Raw genomic sequence first — 24644 nt, 5'->3', positions numbered from 1 at the left:
TTATGGAAATAAGTGTAGATACCATATGAGATTTTCTATTTGATGAGGGACCGAATAGAAAATAAAAGGTTTTATATTTAATATAAATATAAGTTAGGGTTATGGTCCCCAGACGTCAGACAAACATTCGATATCTTTGTATTCTCTCGGCAGATTATTGCGAAGAATGTCTCAGATCGTTTGGAAGATCCATAGCCGCTGCAAAGCGATTCCACCGTTTAATTCTAGATAGATCAAGGTACGCTTCCGCTTTATTGTTTATGATCCTTCTCCGTCATTCTTGGTTAATCATTATAGAAAGCTTTTAAGTAATTGTTCATTCAATTATTCCAACAGTACATATTTGAAAATAAACTATTGTTAGCTTTCTAACGAGAGTCCAAGCCTAAGAATTGGCTGAAATGTTTACTTCTATATCTGTTTGGAATTAACTTTATAACTTTGTAGAACTTTTTTCTCCCTAATTCAAAATTAAATACATCTTCTCTACTATATCTACTATAAAAAGTTTTAATTGAATTACACTCACACAATTTTGAAGCATCAAAGAGTTTATACTCAGGTGGGGGTGGGGAATTATACCGAAATACCGGACTTACCGTACCGAAAAAATACCGAAAATACCGATTTTTCGATATACCGTAGTTTTCGGTACGGTAGATTTCCTATACCACGGTATACCGTGGCATACCGAATCTTCGGTATATACCGACACTTCGGTATATCGTTGATTATTAAATATATAAATATATATTTGCCTATATATATAATATTTATAGGATTATTATTATATATATAAAACCCTTATATAGCAAGTTGGATCCTCCATTTTCAGTTCCATCTATAAGTAATGTTTTTTGTCAAATTCATCAACAAGATTTTAAGAAACGAAGATAATGTTGCTCATGATTTTATAATTTATTTTTGATTTGGTTGTCAAAGTTTTATAAATTTGAATATTAGAATGATTGTATCGAGTTTAATTGTTTTATACTTTGAAGTAGTTAAACAATAAAATTGTTTTTTTTAATATTTTAGGTATAACATTATTTTTTCGGTATAACAAGTATAATGGTATGACGTACTAAGTTCGGTATACCGCAAAAGTACGGTATACCGGAATGCGGTACGGTATACTGAAAATACGATATGGTAACGGTATCAAAAACTACCATACCGAATTTCCGGTATACCGAACTCTGGTATACCGAAAAATTCGGTATGGTATCGGTATGGTGTTTTGTCATACCATAACTTTCGGTACGATATACGGTATGACACTCAAAGTACGGTATACCGTACCGAACCACCCCTATACTCGGGATATCCAACTAGTAAATTTAAAACACGTATCTAAATGTTAGATAATAACTATGAAGTATGAACTATATTTTAATTGTAAAAGTTAAAGCACAAGGCACGTTGAAGGATAAATACAAAATTAATAATGAAATACGAGTCACGAGTGCAGAGAATGAAAGTGGGACAAAAAATTTCAAGTGCTCCATCCATTTTTTTCTAAATAAATGCTATACTTTTCAGAATCCTAGAAAAATAATGATGTCTAAATTTAAGATACTGTACATGAATATATGCAACATAAATAAGTACTGTAAATCTCAGTGGGGCGTGACAGTACAATCTTTTTCACCGCATGCACCGGAATTTCAACCTAAAACGTAGCGGAATTTATATAAAAAAACATCTGGTAATAGGGATATTTTAGTGGCTTAAATTTGCCACTGAAATTAGGAGTAGTTATTTAGTTGCACAAAGTAACTTCCATTTACACGATAAAACAGAGAATCAGATGCTTTTCTATGAAGACCATCATGTGTGTGGAGACAAATACCATTGATTCAGCCCACACTATATGAGGACCTAATCACACTCACACCCCAATATTATTTCCTTTTTCCCCAACTACACCAACTCCCTTTTCTGGATTTATCCTCACTTTTGTTTCATATGCTTAAATTGTGTGACTATATGAATAACTCAAGAATAATAGTAGTAGTTATTATCATGATAACATAGTGGTACAATGGACATGTTAAGACAAAAACCCGAGTTTTGAGAGTACGATTTACTTGGTGAGTGATTATATATAATTTTCCCGCTGTAAATATTTAGTTATTACCGATAAAGAAAGTACTAGTACTAGTACTACTTAAAATCGGATCACAAGTTTAAATTTAGTTTCAGTTGTTCATATATCTCTTAGGTGTTGTTCGGTTTCCTAGATAAAATAGTAACATACAATCTAGGATTAGTTATGACTTATGAGATTAGTTTAGTCGTAGGGGGTTAGCTATAACTAATTATCTCATGATTTTTAATCTATGATTTAATGATTGAATTATAACATTGAATCTCATGAACCGAACACATTACATATTTAATCCCGGATACAATCTTGCAAACCGAACAAGTGGTATCAGAGTCGGGTCGACTGAGTTTGTTTGTACCCGATGTGATCTGGTTTGAGGGGGAGGTTTGTTAAGTACAAACTCCATCCCACATCAGGAGTCTAAGAGAAGTTGGAAGATGTATAGATATAATCTTGTTCAACTCCTAATCAGTTTGAGGCCTTTTGAGAGTGACCCAAAAATAAATTTATGCAGACTTGACCTAAAGCGGGCAATATCAAACATTTGTTACGGTCGACAATCTGGACAATAGTACTACTCCTAGTACTTATTACTATATATACATACTTGACACCTGCTTAAATCATGTGGTTAATTCAAAGGCATATAGTGGCCATATATAAAAATATGCAATTCGATTTTTGATAAAACTTTATTCAAGAAAGAACAAATCAATCCCACTAGGTCTGCCTCTTGGGTGCACGAGTATCAAATTATTCCATAAGTCGTACACTGTGAATAAAATTGTGGAGTGACAAATTTGGGAAAGGGCAACCTCAAAAAACTATGCTGGAAAAACAATATAGAACTGTAAAAAATTGTTTATCCATTTCATTTCCACAATTATATCTAGCCCATTGATCTCCTGACCCTAACACTCGAAAAGAACGAGGATCAGAGAGTGATGTTTAGTCCGATATTTTAAATGTGTAATTTTCGAATTCGAAGCAAAAAAGAGAAACAACTATTTACATTAGTAAAAAAAAAAAAAAAAAATATTTACATTAGTAAACAAAACCATAATATGTAAATCATTACATTTTTGGTGTTTTCCATAAGACTCTACGCTTCACCACAGAGTCCACAATCGAGCCCGAGCTTTAATTTGATGTTTTAACCTTTTACTAATTCATATTACATCTCATCTTCTTTCTGTTCTTTTTAATTAGTTAGTTCACATGGGCAGTGATCAATTGCTAACTCATCCCTTAGTTGCTAACTACAACTAATTTAAGACCATAAGATTTTAGAAATTTTGTGATCTACAATTTGCCATGTATAATTTCGTTTTTCATTTTTTAATATTAAAAAGATAATAGCAAATTTAGGGTTTAGAAATATAATGTCAATACAGTGTATCAAATACATCAACACGGAGACATAATAATATCAACACAATTTCATATTGACATTTTACAAGTATAATATTGACATATTATGTAAGGTGTATTGACACAAATCTGTTCGTCAAAAATACGAAAATTCAAAAAAAAAATTCAAATATTTTTCAAATTGTGACGTCGGAACATATGCAAGTAGTATATCGTTAGAATCCTTATAAAATTATCTTTAATTTGATATATGTTATATGAATTTAAAGTTTTGGGATTTCTTTTAAAAGTTAGTTATAACTAACTTGACATTAATACCCCTATTGATTTTTATTAGAATTAATCCTATAGCCTTATTAACGTTTTTGATCGTATTGACATTTCGTGGTTGATGATCTAGGCCTTTAATTTGAATATCTAATGGCTATTATTGAGTTGTAGTTAGCAATTAAGCATTTAGTTAGCAATATAACACTCCCCTAGTTCATATCGTATCTTATCGCATGACTACTAAAATGAATCTTTCCTAAAATTTCTTTTCTTTTCTTTCTATTAATTCAGATTACATCTGCAGTACTACATCTTGTCTAATTATTTGCTCTTATTTCTTTATTTTATTAATTCATAATAAATGATATCTTATTCCTTTTTTTTCTTTCTTTTATTAATCCATATTACACCTTATTTCGTATTTACTGAAATGGATACTTAAAATACTTTATGAGATTAAAACTTTATTTATATTAATGTTTTTTTTTTTTTTAATTTATAGTTAAAATTAGTTCACGTTCCTCTCCTCGCGTAAACAACTTGTAACATCGAAACAAAATTCCAAAGATGACACAACCTCGAAATTTCAATACACTCAAGACGTCAACTCTTTCCCATTTCCCCTTAATTTAATTAACCCATCTCCCACACCAAGAACAAAATCCCCACACTTATTAAATTTCTCTAATCACCCAAAACCCAAATTCCCAATAACTCGACAAACAATCTCTTTTCACCCACCTAATATAAATTTCTTGCATGTCTCAACTATCCTCCAATTAGTACATCCTTCCCCCACCCCCCAAAAAAAAAGTAAAAAAAAAAATGGAATTCTTCACAAAGACTCCCGCCGTGAGGCTCAAGAGCCACCTCAACAAATACCTCTCCGCCGCCGACGATCAGTCGTCGACGAAGCAATCCCGCCGCGGCGACGCGAGGCGGACGCGCTGGCTGGTGGAGCTCGTCGACACCAACCCACACGTCGTCCGCCTCAAGAGCTGCCACGGCCGCTACCTCACCGCCGCCGCCGATCCCTTCCTCCTCGGCATGACCGGCCACAAAGTCCTCCAAACCTCGCCGGAGAATCCGGCCAGGGATTTGGCGATCGAGTGGCAACCCATCAGGGACGGATTTCAGGTCAAGCTCAAGGCGGCGGCGGCCGGCACCTATCTCCGGGCGAACGGCGGCACGCCGCCGTGGCGGAACACGGTCACTCACGACGGCGCGTGCGGCGGCGGCGGCGCCGCGGACTGGGTGGTGTGGGACGTGGAGGCGGTGGAGGTGGCGGAGGACGAGGCGGTGGTGGATTATTGGTCGATGGTGTCGAGCTTCTCGTCCGTGACGGAGGAGATTTCGGGGCTGGATATCGGGTACGGGTTTGAATCGCCGATGAGGTCGCCGGCGATGACTCCGGCGACGCCGTCGAGGTGGTGGTCAATGAAGAAGGTATGTTTTTTTTTTCCTTTCAAATATGAGAATAAGTTTTTTTTAATAATTTAATTTTGTTTACTTAATTGGAGATTAATTGGTTGATTTGACGTGATTATCATGAATTCGTTATATTTCTTGCGGGTTTAGTTGCTAAGGAGATATGTTTTGGATTTGGTAATTAGATAGATGAAAATGAAATGTTACTAATTCAGGGTTTTTGTAATTAAGTTTAGGGAGTGAGAAGTGTGATTAAAATGATGAAAGTTGCTAAGATTGAATATTGATTTATTTTTTTGAGGGGCTGCCTTCAAAAGAATATGACGGGAGAAAATAATTTGCGTAATTAATTCTATGAAGACATTGCGTCGATAGGTTAGTTAAATAGTTGATGATAATTTAATGGAGCTATTTCTTTTATTAATTGTTAAGTACGAATTTTGATCTAATTTTCTGATAATTTCAAACATTTTAATGATGTCCACATATTTTAACATCGAATGTACGAGCCACAAAGTCTAAGCCGTCATTTTGAGTGGTTTGAAAAGTAGTCTTTCTAGTTTGCCGTAAATCGAATTGTGAAACATTAATCATTTTAAAAGTTGAATTAATATTATAAACTGAATAAAAAATCATGAATTATTTGATGATATTTATTTTCTTTTTTTTTATCAACATTTTCTAAGCTAAGCTCGATGACTTTGTTTAGTACACTGATTTTCTTTATTAGTTAATCCGTAAGAGTATATCATAAAAGTTGATTTTATTCCGAATCTCCGATACTATTGTTGAATCTACAATTAAGTCATATAAATATTGTCTTAAGTATTTAGGAAAATGTCAAAAATTCTGTATGCGGAATTCCATACATTAAATAATATCATTGAATACGAAAGTTGACTATGAAGAACCATTTGCCACTATTTATAGCCGGTCCAATTTTGTGACCCCTCGATAATCCGAAAGACTTTCAATTGTGATATTTTCAATCGTGTAAAATGGTTTAGAATCTTCTTTTACTTTTATAGAGTATTTCTTATAAAAGAAAAAGTGGAGATATAATTTCATTTAATTTCAAGATTTATTTCACACTATAGAATGATTACGCTTAGTAGTATTATAGTATTCGATGTTTAAGATTGATTGATTGATTGCAACATAAAGATTATCGGTAATACTAGTTAATAAAATTGTGACTAAAGCTCTCATCTACCACTAAAAGGAATACAACCAACAAAACCGACAAATATTTATTGTAAAAACAAAGAGTAATTGATTTAATGAGAATGACTTGCATAATTAATAATTACTTTAATGAAGGGGCGTAATTGTGCAGCTTTAGGAGCTTGAAAGGTGTGGTTATGACATAGCTAGGAGGCCATTAACCTCATTATTTAATTTTATAAGATGATTAGTTTTGGATTAATTGATTTATCAATTGGGTTTTTCATGGTAGGCCACACATGTTACCTTCAACTACTATAGTATATATAGACACCTTGTATTTATAATTTATTGGTTGATTTGTTGCATAACTTATTACTCCCTTTGATAAAGATGCAAAAGCATCCTACTTGTATTTGTTTTTGTCTTTGTCTTTGATTTATTTGAAATGGTTCTGATATTTTAGGATTTTGAGAATAATTTTAATGTGTTAAGTTCATGAAAAATACATAGAGAATCATATAATGTGACATAGTATTAATTATCAGTCTATGCTCTATCAATAACAATCATCTGTATTTAGATGTAGCAAACAGGAAAACAAAATTTATTAATACAATTCAATCTCTTAGTAATATAAACCACTAAACCCAGTAGATTATTGATGTCACATTTTGCACTTTTGCAGATTCCTAAATCAGGTGATATTTGTTTAAGACTATAGAGTTTAGACTATTACTTCTCAATTCCTTGTTAATTAAAACACTTCTTTTCTGCATGAAAATTAAAAAAAGTGTATTAAGTAGATGATGAATAAACTAAAAGAGAATAAAGTAAAAGAGATAAATAAGTTTGGCCAAAATTGAAATGACTTAATTATATTAAAACTTGCTAAAGTAGAAAATGACTGAATTGACATGGATCAATTAGCATGGAATAAAGTGAGAATATCTATATAATGTATTTTGCAAATTTAATTTATAAATATTAACTAGGTGGCTAGAATCCACTAATATATAGTAGTACTAGGAATGTTTTGTTACTTAAAGAAAATTAAAATCTTCTAAAGACCTTAGTCATGTTCAGTGTTGTCACATTTTCCCTTAAATTAAGAAGGCATATATTCATAAATAGAGGTGAATAAAATAAAACAAGAAATATTTCAACAGTAAGAAAAACATGAGAGCAAAAAACCCAAATCACTAATCCCCAATTATCAACTTGTACAAATCTGCAGAATCATCATCAAAATCAACAACTCTTGTCGATGGGGCCACGAATGTCAGCAATCGACGAGTTTCAGAAGTCGAAAACGGTGCGCCTGAAAGGTTGGCACGGCAAGTACCTGGTGGCCGAGGACGACGAGGTCTCCGTCACGCAGGACCGCAGCGGCGAATCAAAATCGGCCAAATGGGCGGTCGAGTTCGTCGAGAGCTCCGACACCATAATCCGCCTCAGGAGCTGCTACGGCAAGTACCTCACGGCGTCGAATCAGCCGTTTCTGCTCGGCATGACGGGCCACAAGGTGCTGCAGACGCTGCCCCCGCGCCTCGACAGCTCCGTCGAGTGGGAGCCCATCAGGGAGACCGGCGCCGTCAAATTGAAGACTAGGTACGGCCATTTTCTGCGGGCTAACGCCGGGCTGCCGCCGTGGAGGAACTCGATCACGCATGATATTCCGCATCGGACGGTCACAAGGGACTGGATTTTTTGGGAGGTTCAGATTGTCGAGTTTCTGCCGCCGCCGCAGATCGTGCTGGAGAAGGAGGATTGTTTTGCCTCCGACGAGACCTCGCCGACCACTAGCCAGTCGTCTCAGTCTGCTAGCTTTTCTAGGCAAGAGGTAATTTCGACATTGTTCTCATTTTCATTTGTTTTGTTGATTTCTGATTTGTTCCACTTGGAATTTGACTTGCGATTGAACGAATTGGAATGCTTAACTGAAAGAGTTATTGTTCAAAAAATGATGGTGGAATTTGTGTGGAAGCAATTGAATACCTAAAACTTTCCCATTCTTTGTGTATGTTCATGCTTAGTACTATTATACTGTCCAATGGTGTGTAATGTATACGTTTATAGATAAAAAAGTTGACAAAATGAATTAATTTTTCCACTATTCAGCTATAATTCTTGGTGTGTGTGTGTGTTTATAGATAATGTTTTTTAGGAAAAAGATGAATTGATTCAAATTCTGCTATAGGAATGCACTTCATATGATACCTAGTGTGTGTGTTTATACTTAGTATACTGTCAAATTATGAATTGATTTACACTTTCACCTATGATGCTTGGGCCTTGGTGTGTGTCTCTCTGTTTATGCTTACTGTGGCAAAAAAGAATGGTTTCAGTTATCATATCCATGAACGTAGATGGTTTAGCGAAATGATTTGGGGGTGTTTAATTTGGTACAGTGGGATGGTTCGCCTCCAAAGGCAAGCGACGGCAGGCTGATCTATTTCCAACTAGCCAATGAGTATGGCGAAGTCGAGAGTGAGTCCGAGGAGCTCTGCATTGCATTCAAGGGCTTCCAAGTGAGTGAACTGGCGAGCAGGCTGGAGGACGAGCTGGGAATTCCCGGCCTCACGGTCTGCACCAAAAGCCCATTGAACGGGAAGCTCTACCCTCTCCGCCTCCACCTCCCTCCCAACAACGCCACCATGCACGTGATCGTGCTCCCTCCTTCATCAAAAGGTGACCCTTCTCATATTATACTTGATTCTTGAATATTGAACGAGCCCTTGACTCGAAATGCTTGCTTGCATTTGGTTGTGTCTTTATCTCTTGGTAGCCAAGTTCATTGACTGATTGTGCCATCTACATTATGTGTGTGTGTGTATAATCTTGATTGTGTTCATTCAGCTTTGGTGAAAATGAAACATTTCTGTGACGTCTTCTTTTATTCTGGCAATGTCAGTTAGCGAAGAATCGAAGAAGACTGTGGAAGTATTGTAGAAAGGAGCTCAGAAATATAAACAGTTTTGCATGTTTGATAGTTAAACCTCGGAAGATGACATAAAAATCCTCAAGATTTTTGGTTCGTATAAAGTGATACAAGGTAATAAAATGTAAGTGTAATGCTAGTTTGTAGTTTCTTATGTTCCCTCCCCCTTTTTTTCATCAATATATATCCCTATAAATGGGATATTAAGGTGTTTGGAACAGTTAATTTATGATTGGCTGCTGGGTTTGTTGATAATATAATAATGTCTTCAATCATGCTAACAAATCTATGCTGACTCAATTTTGTATACTGTCGCAACTTCCATTTTATGTTCTACGATTCGAAGTACATTGCTAACTTTATTTGTCCTGATTAATTTTGCACGAAATGTCACGCGATGTTGAGGATAAGATGGTTAAAGAAACTCGAAATTAATCAATCTACCAAATAAACAGTCACTTAATTTAGATTATTTTGTAGTAATTGATTTCGTCTTACTTGTTGTAGATAAGCTAAATCCATTGAAAGGTACAACGCCATAACAAACAGCTAAAAAATATGTGCCGAATAGGCCCAATAAGTTGGGCTATGGTTTAGCCCAATAATCCAGTACTAACTTATAGGTTTTAAATTGACAAATAAATCTAATAAATCAAGGTATGATAATGGCTTGTTATATTTCGGTTTAATGAGAATGAAAATGAAATAAACAAGGAGTACCATGTCCCAGGATCTCATTACGACATTCAATAAGTATGTAACTCAGTGTCGGACCTCATTACGACACTCAATAGATAAAAAAAACCTCTCAATAGAAAAGGTGTTCTCATCTCTCTATCAAAAGTAAAAGAAATTTGAAGTAATAATAATGATAGAAAAATATTGAATAAACCTTCCCTCCCAATCTACATAAAGAAAAAACAAGGTAGAGAAAATAAATAGGTGACTCCACAAGATCTTGGCCAGAATAATAGCCACGTTTCAAAACTCTAATAACCTCCACTTTTTTGAGGGGGGGTCCCCTGTTTGTGTTTATATAGAATTAGAAAATTTTCATTTAAATGAAAATAATAAAAACTTTAAGGAAATGGACAAAATAATTATTGGGCCAGGGAAATAAAGTTTTGACCCACTTGATAGTAACCCATTATTGTTAGTTATGCAAATGGGCCCAATCTTATGTCGATGAGCAGATCCCAAACGACGCCGTATTCAGATTCCTTGCCTTGGAACGCATTTCACATCGCACGAGTAGACACTCGCGGTGGGCCCCACCTGATTACGCGCCTGCACGTTCTCTCACTTTCCACACATGACATACACTTTATATTTTTTTTTCTTTTCTTTATAATTTAATAATTAAAAATATTGGTTTTTTTATTGCTGAAACTGTTATAGATTAAAAGTGAGAGTGTCAATCTCTCGATATTTGGGGTGCAACTAGAAAATAATTTACTTTTAGCATTGGAGGGATGTGTTTGATATCTGAAAAGTGAAAAGGATTTCTTCTTTTTTTCGTTTTGTTTAAGTAAGGTGAAAAGTAAGCCATCGCTTGTTGAGGCAGTGTCTTTAATCGAAGAATTCAATTTATTTTCATTATATGCTTGTTATCTTTGTTCATCGATTGATATCGAAAATTTGAATGATTGTGTTTGGGGCAATTATAATATGGAAGTATGAAAGAGGTGTTTAAAATACACCTACTGGTTTTAAAATTGGTTTTCAAAGAGAATACTTCTTAATCTTTGTTTGGAGATGAAGGGAGAATGATAGTAAAACTCAATCATGAGATTTTGAACATGATATTTATATTTCACAAACTTTAAGATTTATTTGGTGAATTGATGGAATCTTGAGAAATATGGTTGTAATCAATTAGTACTTTTCTTGGCAATGATGTATGCGTCAAAAATGCTTACCATTGTTTCCCAAAGAAAATTGGAGTATATTCCTCCCACCTTAAAAATTACCGTATAAACTATTTCCTTTTTAGTCTTACCATGAATAATTATAAATTTTATAATTTTGAAAACTTTTTTCTCTTTAATGGAAAGTGATTTATTCTCTGCTAATAATATTTTATTTACTTTTTCTTTCTATCACTCTTTTACTTATTAGTTATACATTAAAATTCGTGACGAACCAAATATTTATAATTTTTATAGACATAGGAAGTATTTTATTCAGAGACATAATGACAAATACCTCCATTTAAGACGTGGGACAGAGGGAGACAAAATATGGAGTATTAAGTAAGTACTTATAACAAATATACTACTGCTAAATTATACTCCATTTGTCTAACTAATTTTTTTATTATTATTATTATTATCTCATTAAAAATGAAATATTTTCTAATATGAATACAACATCATCTTTATTTTTTCATCTCTCTTACAACATTATCTACATACAATATCGTGCCGAAAGCATATGTTTCATATTTATTGCAACAAAGGAAATATATATTCTTACCTTTTTTTTCTTTAGCATAAAAACATGCACTAGGATAATTTTAGCTCGTTCGCATTTAAACTCTCATGCTATGCACAAGTTAGGGCGCAAGAATGCATTAAGTTAATTTTATGTGTCAAACACTAATACGCTCGCACAATATCATTTGTCAGCATGTACGATTTGCATTTCATAGAAAGATAAACATAAACTTGAATACATGTTCCAACTGTGAATTGCATGTGACGACGAGGATGTGAAGTTGAGTGGTGACTATGGGGTGAAGGAAGATGATTAGAGAAAGTGTGACAGTTGACGATAATGAATTAGTGGAGGCTTGAAGAGAGGGGGTGAGGGCACCCGCTACCGAAAATAAATGAGGGATGTCAGAGCGCAAGTTAGGGTGCTCAGTGCGTTGGGAGGGTTTCAGCACCGGGCGAGGTTTGGGGCCACTGGAGGGGTAGGAGACTGCTCGTTGTCGCCTCGTTATGATTTCTTCATATTTCTGATTTTATTATCTTATATCTTTAGTTAAATTTTGATTGCAAAATGTAACAAAGTTATCTTATTTGGGTGTGATTCGTAGTTTTTTTTATTTATTGTGGTGTTTTTTTTTTTATTATGTTGATTTTTGCCCAATCTTATTGAAGGTTTTCTTGTGTTTTGATTCAATGGGGATATTGTTATGGTTTTTACATCATATCAAATTTGCTAGTGATCATTGTCGTAAATGGTCAATTCATATCATACATATTATGGTGACTTAACCAATACCAAGCAAGTCTAGTAAGTACTATGTCATGAGTTCAATATAACTTTTGCTACCATTCATATATTAGGATTTTCAGCATATCAAAAATCCCTTGTGTATATAATGCATAAACAAATTTCATAAACTTTGGCGGTAATTTCCAGCTATAAATGAATTAACAAAATTTTTGAGTAAAAGTAATAAAATATTATAGTCTTTTTGTAGGTCAAGATTAATTATATTTTAATATTTTGAAATTTATGAATTAGTATTAATTCCAATTCTATGAAGAAATGAATTTAGAAATCACCTTAAACAAATTTGTCCACTTTTTTAGTATACATTTTTTTGACCGCTAAATATACGTTTTCGAGCACGCAACAAACCAATCCTTTTTTTACTCAAATAAAAAAAAACTATACATTCAAATCTTAAACGAGTCATTTTATTTATTTAAGACGCAATCCAAGTAGTTAAAGCAAAAGATTTTTACTCCTTGAATACTCTTAATAAAAGATCAAAATAAACTCAATTTAAAAAAAAAAAAAATTTACTTTTTTGAACCCACAAACATTCAACTATACACTTGGTGACCCTATAAATTAATCTGCCCCAGGCAGAAGAAACATAAAATAAAACAAAACAAAATAATTGAAAAAAAAAAAGAGTAGAAAACATGTTCTTTTGTTGTTACTTTTGGTAAGTACTTTTGGTTGAGATGGAATTATTCTCGTGATCATTCCCAAACACGCCCTAGGATTTCACGACCACTTTTCTTCCTCTCCTAACTGTAATCTCAGATTCTCCAAAAACTCCTCTCACTTTAACCAACCACCTTGAAAATATCGACACTCTCTCTTCCCCAATTCCAATTCCTCACCGGATTTACCGTCTACCATTTCACCCTCTTCCCTGAATTTTCCTTATCGCACCTCGAAGCATTCCAATTTTCGAAACGGAAAAAGGTGGAATCTTTATTCAGTTTGGAAATGGGGGTTGATTACTACAACATACTGAAAGTGTCTAGGACCGCGACGGAGGAAGATTTGAAGAAATCGTACAAGAGATTGGCGATGAAATGGCACCCTGACAAGAACGCGGTCAACACTAAAGAGGCGGAGGCCAAATTCAAGCAGATTAGTGAGGCCTACGATGTTCTGAGCGATTCGCAGAAGCGGCAGATCTACGATTTGTACGGCGAAGAGGGGCTGAAATCGGGTCTCTACCCGCCGCCGAGCTCCAAGGACAGGGATTCCGGCTACGGCGGCGGAGGGGCGGGGTTTAAGTTCAGCCCCAGAGATGCAGAGGATATTTTTGAGGAGTTTTTTGGTGGGATGGATGGAGGGAGGAGCGGCGCCGGAGGAGGAGGTGGGGAATTGAAGAAGGCGGCGGTGATGGAGAGTAAGCTGGCGTGTAGCCTGGAGGATCTGTATAAGGGGTCGAAGAGGAAGATGAAGATATCAAGAATTGTTCTTGATGGGTCAGGGTAGGTGATTTGTTTATTATTTCTCGTGTTTCTTGAATTTTTTAATTTTTTGTGTCTAATTGTGATGAGATTTGTGAGGTTTATTGCAATTAGTGTAAGAAAGTGAATTGTGAGAATTTTTTGTTGCTTGTGAAATAGTACGAATGTTATTTTTTGTGTGGGTAATGTATTGGTTAAGAATAAGGTGTGCTTGTTTTGTGGTTAATTGATATTCCTTATTGTAAAGTTTTTGGCTTTGAGAATATTGGGTTTTTAGCCTTCTTGTGATTGTGTGAATGAGGTAGGAGACAGGTTTTCCTTTGTTCTTATCTTGATTTGCTATTTTGAGAAAAAGCATTGCTTTTAAAGGTATATGTTTCTTGTTTTAGGTGTTGGTGGATAGATGACATAGAGCTAAACTGTGCTTCTCTTTTGTATAAGCATCTTCTGATGTATGTTCCGCAAAATGCTGCATTGCTTGCTCGGGTTAGCTTGAAGTCCTTGGTTTCATCATAGTGTCGTGGTTATAGTTGTGGTTTTGTGTGCATTCTTGATTTATCCCAATTTGAGTTTTGCTATGTGGGATGGGTTCATCATAGTATATGTTTTTCACTAGTTTCTTGCTCGTCCTTTCTGAGCGTGAATAATCTTAGATTCTCAAAAAATTTGTCAAGATGCATGAATTCTTAACTAGAAACATGATGCTAAAGATATGATATGTGTCATGTTGTCTATTGCAGCAAGCCAGCCACGGTTGAAGAGGTTTTATCAATACACATCAAGCCCGGTTGGAAGAAGGGAACCAAGATTACCTTTCCTGAGAAAGGGAACCATGAAGCTGGGGCTGCCCCGGGAGACCTAATCTTCATTGTCGACGAGAAGCCCCACCAGGTCTTCAAGAGGGATGGCAATGATCTAATAATCAACCAAAAGATCTCTCTGCTCGATGCTCTCACAGGAAAGACTCTGAAAATATCAACCTTAGACGGACGAGACCTCACTGTCACAGTGTCGGATATCGTAAAACCTGGCTATGAAATGATGATCCAGAATGAGGGCATGCCTATATCGAAAGAACCAGGCAAACGCGGAGATCTACGGATCAAGTTTGACATCAAGTTTCCCTCGAGACTCACGTCTGATCAGAAATCGGACCTCAGGAGGGTTTTGGGCAGGACATCCGGTTAATTCTGGGGTCAGTCGGAATGCTTATTAATTACCCGTCTTAACTCTATTGTATATTCTTGAACCAATCGATTTTCGGAACAGAAAAAAAAAGTTCCTGTGCATAGTAGGCAAAACAGATTGAGATTGGTTTCCTTTTCGTGCTTAGCGAATATCTTCTAGCTCAGACTTAGCTGCTAAACAGAAATCTTCCCTTGAAATTGATGTGGAAATCTGTAAAATGCAATATTTCTTTGTAATTTTGTTTCAAGTTATATATCTTGATTTCTTGGTTGTTTTGTTTCTTTGGAGATGTCTTGTTTGTTCATTTTTTAACACAGAGAAATGTTTCCTTTAACTATTTGTTTGGCCCAACTTATCACTAGAAACATATGGATTGAACTCTCTGAACTATTTGTGTGTTTAGATTCTATGCTTGTCAATCTTCTTCCTCAGGTCCTCCTTCTTGGCTCCGACAACCTTGTCGACCACTCTCCCTCTTTTCATCAGCACGAAAGTCGGCATTGTCTGAACCCCGAATTCCTGTGCCACATCCTGTTCATATAATTACAGAAAGATCAGTTTTTTCAGGCATAAATGGCTAAAATTTTGACTAAAAAAGATAGGGCATCGTCCATACATCCAACTCATCAACATCAATCTTGACGAAGTCCACATCTGTGTATATTTCTGCAAATTCATCCACTGCAGGTTGAATATACTGGCAGGGCCCGCACCACGCTGCTGTGAAGTCGACAACGAGCTTTCAACACATAAGAATATGTCAGAATCTCACATCAGTTCAGGTATCAAATTAGTAGCAAGTAACAAACACAATCTTTACCAGCTTTGGGGTCTGTTTAGAGGCTTCAAAGTGGATTTTCCAGGTCTTGGACGAATGGAAAGCAACCACATGGCCTTTCCTCGTCGCTGATCCATAAGTTCCTGCAGGTGTAGTCTCATAACCAGTTGAAACTCCAGCTCCCATCTTCTTCTTCTTCTTCTTCTTCTTCACTAATTTGAATGTATATTTTGGTTTGAATTGAGGATTGCTAGTAATGCTTGATTTTATAGTGGTTGATGATCCACTTTTTCCATGCAGAATATGTTCCTGAATAGACTCTTTCTTTATGTTGATGGTTTCTATTAATCACTGGAAATATAATATGGTTTTCTTTGTAATCTATTTCTCATAAAAAGAGTCCAAAAATTATTGTGGAGCACTCTTTATTCTAATATTCCTAACTTTTTCATTTTTTTAATTTATATATAAATGTTCTAATTGTTATAATTATAGTAGGAGTAATATTTTTTGGTAAGAGTGCATGGAACCGATGCTTTGATGAAGCATAAAAATGCTTCATACAATCATACTAGTATACTGGAGTGGAGAGAATAAGCATATATAAAAACGAAGTAGGTATGGTTAGGATTCGTACGAGTATCCTTATCTTGAATCGATCAAATGAAGCAACCTATGTGCTCCCTCTTTTTACATTTTTTTATGATTATGCAAACTACAAGTGCTATTCCATTGAATGTACAAGTCAATTTTGATATGATGAACAAAGTATTCTTTGCATAACGTGCCAAGGGTAGAAAAGAATCTCTATGGATGACAAAAAAAAAAACAACTTAGAATCAAACTTTATGTGTAACTTAACTTAACCCCTGTCATCTAGATAATCAGGATTCCCTTTTTAACTACAATCGGCGTCTTCTTCAATTCGATTATTTTTTTCCATAAGTTTGTTCAGCTTTCTTGTTTTTTCCTTTGTAGCAAGAATATGGTTAGTGTTGAGTTAGGTGCAACGAGTGAAAAGAATATAGTCCACATACACGTAATTATCTCATACTCCAATGCGAGAAAATTGTGAGGAAAGTCTATTTTGTCATCTCATGTGTCTTCCAGCACTTGAAAATCATTCATTCTACGTAAACCATTGAACTTAAAAAAGAAATACTGAACCACTAGAATTTTAGCCACTTATATGAAGATAAAAGACACAAGTAATGATCTTAAACACTTTTTTTTGCTAATATCATTATTCCCCCTGGTAAATATCTGAGGCCAAATGGCTCAAGTTTGAGTCCACTGTACTCTTTAAATTTTAATTCATAAATCCATAAAAAATGTATAGCATCAGGACTAAAGAGTTCATGATATCTTGAACGAACAATGAACGTGGTAAACAACCAGTGAATCCTGGCTCATACGGGCAAGTTTGAAGTTCAAAAGTATTTCATTTACTCCTCAATGTACTTCCACATTAAACACAAAAAAAAGGGTGCAAAGGTTTCCATGATACTAGTACTACCTTAGAAAAAGATCTAGGATGCAGTTTGAGCGTTGCCAGGTGGGCCCTGGTAACCAAAGTTTCCACCCATACCCTTGCCGCCTCGGCCTCTGTAGTTATAATTGTTCCTTGGCTGATAACCACCAGGCTGATCATAGCCTCCCCTATTGCCCCCTCGCCCTCCACGGCCATTGCTGTATCCTCCTCTGCGGCCACCGCCACCACGACCACCTCTGTAGTTCTGATATGGCTTACGAGGGGCGTGATGCTGCTCCTTCATGTCAGCATCTGTCAAGTCTTGATAAGCATCACTGTCGGGTATGCCATGCTCTGTTTCGGCCCGATCTTCTGATTGATTTTCTACATCTAATCCTCCCTAAGACCAATATGGCGGAATATTAATGAATGGTCAGGGCAGATAATGGAAATCGAAGTGCAATGCCTCTAGCTAAATACTTATACTAAGGGGGAAAGTACTACCTGGTGAAGTTCTTCAACTCGTGCGGCTGCTTCATTGCCATATATTTCATTGTCGTGGGAATTGGGTGACTGTTCTTCCTGAAAGGCACAAGGTTCAGTTAATGGGATGCAAAGGAAAAGAACATTACAACTAACATGAAATGAAAAATATCAAGACCAAATTAAACATGTAGTAATACGTAGAGAGTATAGATTCAGACAAATATGGTCTCATATCCACTTCTGAGGTTCAGGTTAGCTTACTTTGACACCGAAATTGACCATGATATCCACTAGATAACCAAAATTGCAAGAAAATGCCCGCCTTCTCATTGCTCGCTACCATCATCATAAAGATATTCAGCAATCTTTATTCTGGCAAGGTAGTACTAGTGAAATGGGTTTGAAAAAGATAAATAAAAGGATTTAAAGATGTCAACAACATAACAGTTGTCGACATTCTTGGGAAAACTCTTGTCTGCTCTTTTACTGGTGGAGGATTATATTAACCGTTTAAATTTTGGACAAATGGTGAGGATGGAGTGGTTGAGTCCAGCTCTTTAACTGATGGAAGATCATTGGAGAAGACGATAGAGAAAGAGATGAATTGCATTGAGGAAAAAGAGTTTATTTTGATTTCAGAATTTTTATTTATTTACTGATGATATGGATAACAACAGTTCACAATTTAAACTAATATAATCAGGTCATTTTGATATAACAGAAATAGTTTGGTACTAGTATTAAAATTGGTATTTATCCAATTACACAAGGTCTTTTGAGGTTCTGAACAACAGGCATAAACTTGGTCATGAAGAGATGCATGGAGGACTATTCTGCGATTATCAAGTGGTATAGATTTCTAAGCAAACTACTTGATCGGTTTCAAGATTCAAAAAAATTTATAAGTATAGGAACTTCCTAAATGATATACATGAGGCTTTGGGGTCCTGTTGCTATAGTTCATCAAGAATTCCAACATTTTCTCGCACAAAGAATGACAGACAGAAAATGATAACACATAATAATTCAACATCATTCGATTGAAGAACTTCCAATTGTATAGACAATGTCAAACTAGACCTAGTACATTTTAGCAATATATACATATATCATGATGATCTTACCTCTTGCTGAAACTCAGTACCCGAGCTTTCCACCACTGGGACATGCATGCTGGCTGGAGGAATCACAGAACCATGGACCGGCAGCACCTGAAAAGTATAATTTCCAGCAGCAGCAGCCACATCAACTGGAGCCTTTATCTCTGGAGTAGTTGTAAAGTACTCTGAAGCCATAATTTTGTTCAACTTTTCCTTCAATCCAGCATCTGAAACAAATCATGTGAGTGAAAAAATGTAAACACTAATTCCTCAAGAAACATCATTTTGCATCGTTGAAAACATATTTTATGAAAAATAAGCATCAACAAAATCACATAGCAGAACATAATCAGGGATCAACAGCAAAATCACATTTCAAGACAGAATCAAAGTACCGGCCAGAGAATCACATTACAGGACAGAAGATGTTGACATAAAAATCATATTACAGGACAGAATCAAGGTACCCACCCTAAATCATGACATGAATCAAGGTACTAGCAACAAATTCATATTACAGGATACAATCTCTGTATGAGCCACATAATTTCATTTGAACAACCCAATCAAGAATCACAACAAGAATAGCACAATTAAAGTAACATTATAGTTATAATACGTGATTCGGGTTTCGTCCATACAGATAGAGAGATACAAATGCAAATATGAATACCAAGAAAGAGACAAGACAACTTGACGTGATATTAGCTTCACAAATCAGTACTTTAACCAATAAGCCAAAAACAATACTGATAATGTCAATCAACACCAGGCTAATCGTGCATCGCAATTTACATATGCACAAAAACTAGCTATGCATTGCCTCAATCCAAGGAAACATCTCTATCTAAATGATAAGCTCAAACAAACCAAAAATAGCCAGAAACAAACAGCTAGTAAAAAAGAAGCAGATATAACTTCAACCAAAACTATAATCTATGATATGACAATCGCACAGTTATTACAAACACAAAGTAGAATACGCATAACATTCACAAATGTAAACATATCACAATCAAATTTCCACAAACAACGATTGCAAGGTGTTCATACAAGTGATATTTGAGCCCGCCTCAATTGGTTGATCAGCGTTGGTGAGCCATAGCTTAGCATGCTCCGCACACTTCTCCAGCGATTCCTTATGCGACAAGTTTGAATTAACCGGCCGTGAAATCAACAAACCCCCAACCGCCGCAATCACGTCCAAATCTAACTCCTTCAGAGGATCGCCAGCAGCATCATCATCTGTAACGTAATCGTACGTCAAGCAGCAATTCCTCTCGTGCGTCCTCCTCAGCATGTTATCGTTCGCCCTCATTAGAGTCAGCACATCGAAAATGTTACCGAAATACAGCAGATTTAGCAGATCAGGAACCGCAGAAGCGTCACCGATCTGTTCCTTCCCCTCCGGCTCGGCGGCGGCGAATTCGCCCGACGAGCTGTCGGTTTTGTGGCTGTTCTTCGCTAGAGCGAGCTCAATTTCCTGATCGACGGCGCTGAGGAGCGGCTGACGGATTTTCTCGAACTCGTCTATGCCGGCAACGACGTAGGGTTTGGAACGGATGGTTTCCTCCTGCTCTTTGTTGAGAGTTTTGCCCTGAGCGCGAGATTCTTCCATCTGCGAGATGCGATTGAGCTTCTTCCGCAGCGCGCGGAGACGCTTGTTGACTAGATTGAGAACCGGTCCTTCGTTGGCGATTTCGGATTGAGAGGGTGCTGGTGCTTCCGCCGCCGCCATTTACGATAGTTGGGGTAAGTGCAAGGGAGAGTTGAATTGGAGAAGGCTAGGGTTTTGCGCCGCCGCGGGGCAGCAGAAAGAGGCGAGAAAAAGGCGGGAGGAGGAAGGTGGGGTTTTGTGGACAGACAGATGAAAGGGTTTAACAGAGGGGATTTTTATTCAGTGTTTGGGAAGAGCGGTGAGATAAGGTTTTTTATTACTCCACCATTTAATACTCTTATTTTTGCATCATGCCATCAATATTAGTACTATATTTTAATTCTAAAACTTAACTAAGTGGGAGTAGTAGTACGAAAATTCCACCCTTATATTTTAATAACAACAACAATGTAATTTGCTAATCTATGCTTCCGTGCGAGAATCACAAAACTCACTCGATGAATTCAATACATAATGAGAATCTTGCACAACATAATTACACAGGAGATATTTCGACTTTCATAAAATTATATCACTTCACCAAGTATTTTTTCAAAAAATAATGATATAGGGTAGGTAAAGATATACATCCACACAATATTCCTTCATTGCTAACTACAACTAATTTAAGGCCATAAAATTTTAGAAAGCGTGTGGTCTACAATTTGTCACGTATAATTTTCATTTTTATTAATAAAATCGAAAAAGATAAAAAAAAAACTTCAAATTAGGGTTTGGATGAAAATGTCAATGTAGTGTTTCGAAAGTATCAACACAGTGCTTTGGGAATGTCAACACAATGCTTTAAGAATGTTAACCCATTGCTTATATTGACATTCTACATGTATTATATTGACATATTTTATATAGTATGTTGACATTTTTGTTATACGAAAAAAATTAAAAATTTTCAAATTTTTTTTCAAATTTTGACGTTGGAACATATGCATGTAGGATATCGTTAGAATCCTTATGAAACTATCTTTAATTTGTTATAGGGGTGCGTTAAAATGACAACACTCTTAAAATGACATTGTGACACCACGCTAGACTGCAATAGTATAAACGCTAGACAGTAATCTACAGCAATCTAAAGCAATCTATAGATTGCAGTCTAGCGTATTGGATATTGCAGGCCGCGTCACTTTGTAGTCTAGAGTATTGGATGTTGCAGTCTGCGTAAATTTACCCTTGTGGATTTTTTATGATTGCTACATGGTAGCTGATTATTCGTCCACGTATACAAATGATTGGCTAGGAATGGTGGTATGGTGTTATTTTAAGATGAGTTGTCATTTTAACACTTCCCATTTGATATATGTTATATGCATTTAAAGTTTTGGGATTTCTTTTAAAAGTTAGTTATAACTAAACATGTAGTTAATTGACATTAATACCATTATTGATATTTTTTGGAATTAATCCTATGGTCTTATTGACGTTTTTCGTTGATCGTATTGAATTTAGGGATTGATGATCTAAGACTTTAATTTGAATATTTAATAGCTATTATTTAGTTGTAGTTAGCAATTAAGTTACGAGTTAGCAATATAGCATTCCCCTTATTCTCATATGCATTTACTATGAGCATCATCTCATGGAATAATATTATTTACGTTTAAGATATACTAGTAGTAGTATTTTACAATTTTGAATTTATGTAATTATATTCTTCACACCATTTTTAACTCTCCTCAATTCGAGTAAAAAATGCTCCATAAATACTCCTATTTGATTTTGACATATATTGTGATAATGTGATGCTTTCATAATTCTCCATGTTCGCATATTTCTTTATAAATTCACACTAACCATATACAACTTGAGTTTTCTATGCTAGTCAGTGTTCAGGATATTGATTTTTCGTCTATTCGACTAGCCTACCGTAATAGCGGACTAGCCGAGCGCCCTAGCCGCACGACGATGGCAATGATGTCGGCTAGTCCAGTATTGTGGATGCCCTAAATTACATGGGTTAATTAATTACCCGCAGCTATATAATCTGATGCGAATGGTAAAAGATTGGTGTGACTAAAAATACTTACACTCTTTCAGTATTTCCCTAAATAAACTCCCAAAAATTAAAAAAAGAAAAAAGTTCATATTTTAATCCAAAATCATGGAAATGCCGCTGCACTTTCACGGTACCTCTCGATTGCAGAACCCTCAATTTCCTATCAATGGCTGCCGTTCTATCATTCTCTTCCAAAACCATTTCTACTTTACCTCAATCCAACTCAAATCCCAAACTCCCCTCTCAAAATGCCCATTTCTCTCCATCCCAAAACCCTCAAATTCTCCACAAACTAAACTTCTCCAACCTGGGCCGTCGCAAAATCTCCTTAACCCGAGCAAAATCCAACGAATTTATCCAGAAAATTGCCAAGGACGAACCTCTACTATCCTCCGACGTGAAGCCAGTGAAATTCATATTCTGGGTGTTGCTGTGGGCGTCTGTCTCCGTTGGGCTCTACGCATTTTCCGGCGAAGCCAAAGCCGTCGCTGCAGCTGTCGCTTCCGATTCAATTAGGGCTTCGGGCTTCGGCGTTAGGGTTGCTAACGCATTGCGGGCTTCGGGATGGCCCGATGAGGCTGTTGTCTTTGCCTTGGCCACGCTTCCAGTGATCGAGCTGCGTGGCGCCATTCCTGTTGGTTATTGGCTGCAGATGAAGCCTGTGATGCTCACCGTCTTGTCTGTTCTTGGGTTAGTCTAAATTTTCTGCAGATATTTTAGGGATTTTAAAGTTCAAATTTTGATTAATTATGAATGGAATTTGGCAATGTCAATATTTTGCTTTGTCTTAAGAGTTTTGTTTTGAGGCTATTGGTTATCAGAGAATAGAAATTTTAGGGTTTAGAGTTTTGGTGAATTGGGATTTTTTTTAATTGGAAGAAAATGTGTAATAATGAGAGAATTTGCCTTGTTCTTGTTCTTGAATTGGGAGAGAGTATTTGAATGCAAATGTGAAATGTGGGAAATGATATTTTCTAGTAGTATGATTCTTTCAAAAGGAAAATTCTAGTAAGTTTTAGTTTTTCTGTAAATTAAATTTGTGCCTTCTCTTTAGCTAAAAGTGCATCTCATTTACTGAATCTTGAAAAAAGACCTCATGTAAATTTGTAGGTGAATATTCATTATCATGGTCATTATCTTCATTCTTTGTTTGGATCTGCTCTGAAGAATGATTTAAGATGTGATTCATATAAATATACACAGCAAATCTAGCTTTATTCGGTGGAGATGATGTTGTTTTTGTCACTAAACACAAATCAGGATTCATCAACAACACACCTTATACTTGCTACAGGAACATGGTCCCCGTGCCCTTTATCGTGCTATATCTGAAAGCATTCGCGACTTTTCTTGCTGGAAAGAAAGAATCACCGGCTTCCCAATTCCTCGACATGCTATTCAAGAGGGCAAAGGAGAAGGCCGGGCCAGTAGAGGAGTTTCAGTGGCTCGGGCTGATGCTGTTCGTTGCAGTGCCCTTTCCTGGCACGGGGGCTTGGACAGGGGCCATCATTGCCTCTGTATTGGACATGCCCTTCTGGTCTGCTGTCACGGCCAATTTTGTCGGAGTTGTGCTAGCTGGACTTCTGGTGAACTTGTTGGTGAACCTTGGGCTCAAATACGCCATTGCGACCGGTATTGTTCTATTCATCGTCTCCACATTCATGTGGAGCTTCCTTCGAGGATTGAAGAAGTCTTTCTCTACATCAAACTGATGTTAGCAGCATAGCACATTCTTAGCTTTGATCAAAAGCAGAATCCTTGAGACCTTGACTGTTTAGGGTTAGATGAGAGAAATCCGAGGCCATTGTTGTAGTAGACGTTTAAAGTGAGGCTTATTGCACAATTGCAAAATTTGTGTCCATTAGCTTTGGGTTTATTGGACCTTTTACATGGTAACATAATATTGAATGGGCCTCAATCTAGGCCTCACCCACGAGCCCATCGGGCCATAATGGCCCTGTCGTGAATATGTGTTTTTTATATGCTTCTTTAATTT

General features: G+C 36.2%; 5 protein-coding genes across 5 annotated transcripts; 3 read left to right on the top strand and 2 right to left on the bottom strand.

Moving 5' to 3' along the window:
- Positions 1-4392: 4392 nt before the first annotated feature.
- Positions 4393-9559, top strand: LOC125207328 (uncharacterized). The gene is made up of 4 exons (XM_048106620.2): positions 4393-5197; positions 7581-8186; positions 8755-9034; positions 9258-9559. Exons 1-4 carry the CDS (start codon positions 4577-4579, stop codon positions 9293-9295), a joined length of 1545 nt encoding a protein of 514 aa, XP_047962577.1. The 5' UTR covers positions 4393-4576; the 3' UTR covers positions 9296-9559.
- A 3656-nt stretch (positions 9560-13215) lies between these two features.
- On the top strand, positions 13216-15423 carry LOC125207146 (uncharacterized). The gene is made up of 2 exons (XM_048106366.2): positions 13216-13975; positions 14695-15423. The coding sequence occupies exons 1-2, from the start codon at positions 13479-13481 to the stop codon at positions 15140-15142; spliced, it is 945 nt and encodes a 314-aa protein (XP_047962323.1). The 5' UTR covers positions 13216-13478; the 3' UTR covers positions 15143-15423.
- Positions 15424-15464: 41 nt separating this feature from the next.
- On the bottom strand, positions 15465-16167 carry LOC125207147 (thioredoxin H2-like). Its single transcript, XM_048106367.2, has 3 exons — positions 15963-16167; positions 15759-15881; positions 15465-15673 (listed from the first exon to the last, which is right to left on the bottom strand). Exons 1-3 carry the CDS (start codon positions 16104-16106, stop codon positions 15542-15544), a joined length of 399 nt encoding a protein of 132 aa, XP_047962324.1. The 5' UTR covers positions 16107-16167; the 3' UTR covers positions 15465-15541.
- Positions 16168-17342: 1175 nt separating this feature from the next.
- Positions 17343-20899, bottom strand: LOC125207198 (uncharacterized). Its single transcript, XM_048106442.2, has 4 exons — positions 20031-20899; positions 19002-19204; positions 17896-17973; positions 17343-17791 (listed from the first exon to the last, which is right to left on the bottom strand). The coding sequence occupies exons 1-4, from the start codon at positions 20713-20715 to the stop codon at positions 17450-17452; spliced, it is 1308 nt and encodes a 435-aa protein (XP_047962399.1). The 5' UTR covers positions 20716-20899; the 3' UTR covers positions 17343-17449.
- Positions 20900-22758: 1859 nt separating this feature from the next.
- On the top strand, positions 22759-24524 carry LOC125204578 (uncharacterized). Its single transcript, XM_048103265.2, has 2 exons — positions 22759-23338; positions 23943-24524. Exons 1-2 carry the CDS (start codon positions 22815-22817, stop codon positions 24358-24360), a joined length of 942 nt encoding a protein of 313 aa, XP_047959222.1. The 5' UTR covers positions 22759-22814; the 3' UTR covers positions 24361-24524.
- Positions 24525-24644: the final 120 nt, after the last annotated feature.

Source organism: Salvia hispanica, chromosome 6 (assembly GCF_029641045.1).
Source record: "Salvia hispanica isolate PSC_SH4W2 chromosome 6, Shi_PSC_v1, whole genome shotgun sequence".
Taxonomy (NCBI): Eukaryota; Viridiplantae; Streptophyta; class Magnoliopsida; order Lamiales; family Lamiaceae; genus Salvia; species Salvia hispanica.
The sequence above is the reverse complement of the archived record's forward strand: the minus strand, read 5'-3'. Positions and strand labels throughout refer to the sequence as shown.

Coding starts and splice junctions, on each gene's coding strand:
- LOC125207328 (XM_048106620.2), top strand. CDS start 4,577: ATGGAATTCTTCACAAAGACTCCCGCCGTGAGGCTCAAGAGCCACCTC. Junction 5,198..7,580: donor GGTGGTGGTCAATGAAGAAG/GTATGTTTTTTT, acceptor ACAAATCTGCAG/AATCATCATCAAAATCAACA. Junction 8,187..8,754: donor CTAGCTTTTCTAGGCAAGAG/GTAATTTCGACA, acceptor AATTTGGTACAG/TGGGATGGTTCGCCTCCAAA.
- LOC125207146 (XM_048106366.2), top strand. CDS start 13,479: ATGGGGGTTGATTACTACAACATACTGAAAGTGTCTAGGACCGCGACG. Junction 13,976..14,694: donor ATTGTTCTTGATGGGTCAGG/GTAGGTGATTTG, acceptor TGTCTATTGCAG/CAAGCCAGCCACGGTTGAAG.
- LOC125207147 (XM_048106367.2), bottom strand. CDS start 16,106: ATGGGAGCTGGAGTTTCAACTGGTTATGAGACTACACCTGCAGGAACT. Junction 15,882..15,962: donor CTAAACAGACCCCAAAGCTG/GTAAAGATTGTG, acceptor ATGTGTTGAAAG/CTCGTTGTCGACTTCACAGC. Junction 15,674..15,758: donor TTGATGTTGATGAGTTGGAT/GTATGGACGATG, acceptor TTATATGAACAG/GATGTGGCACAGGAATTCGG.
- LOC125207198 (XM_048106442.2), bottom strand. CDS start 20,715: ATGGCGGCGGCGGAAGCACCAGCACCCTCTCAATCCGAAATCGCCAAC. Junction 19,205..20,030: donor GGCGGGCTCAAATATCACTT/GTATGAACACCT, acceptor GATTTGTTTCAG/ATGCTGGATTGAAGGAAAAG. Junction 17,974..19,001: donor GTACTGAGTTTCAGCAAGAG/GTAAGATCATCA, acceptor TGTGCCTTTCAG/GAAGAACAGTCACCCAATTC.
- LOC125204578 (XM_048103265.2), top strand. CDS start 22,815: ATGGCTGCCGTTCTATCATTCTCTTCCAAAACCATTTCTACTTTACCT. Junction 23,339..23,942: donor ACCGTCTTGTCTGTTCTTGG/GTTAGTCTAAAT, acceptor TACTTGCTACAG/GAACATGGTCCCCGTGCCCT.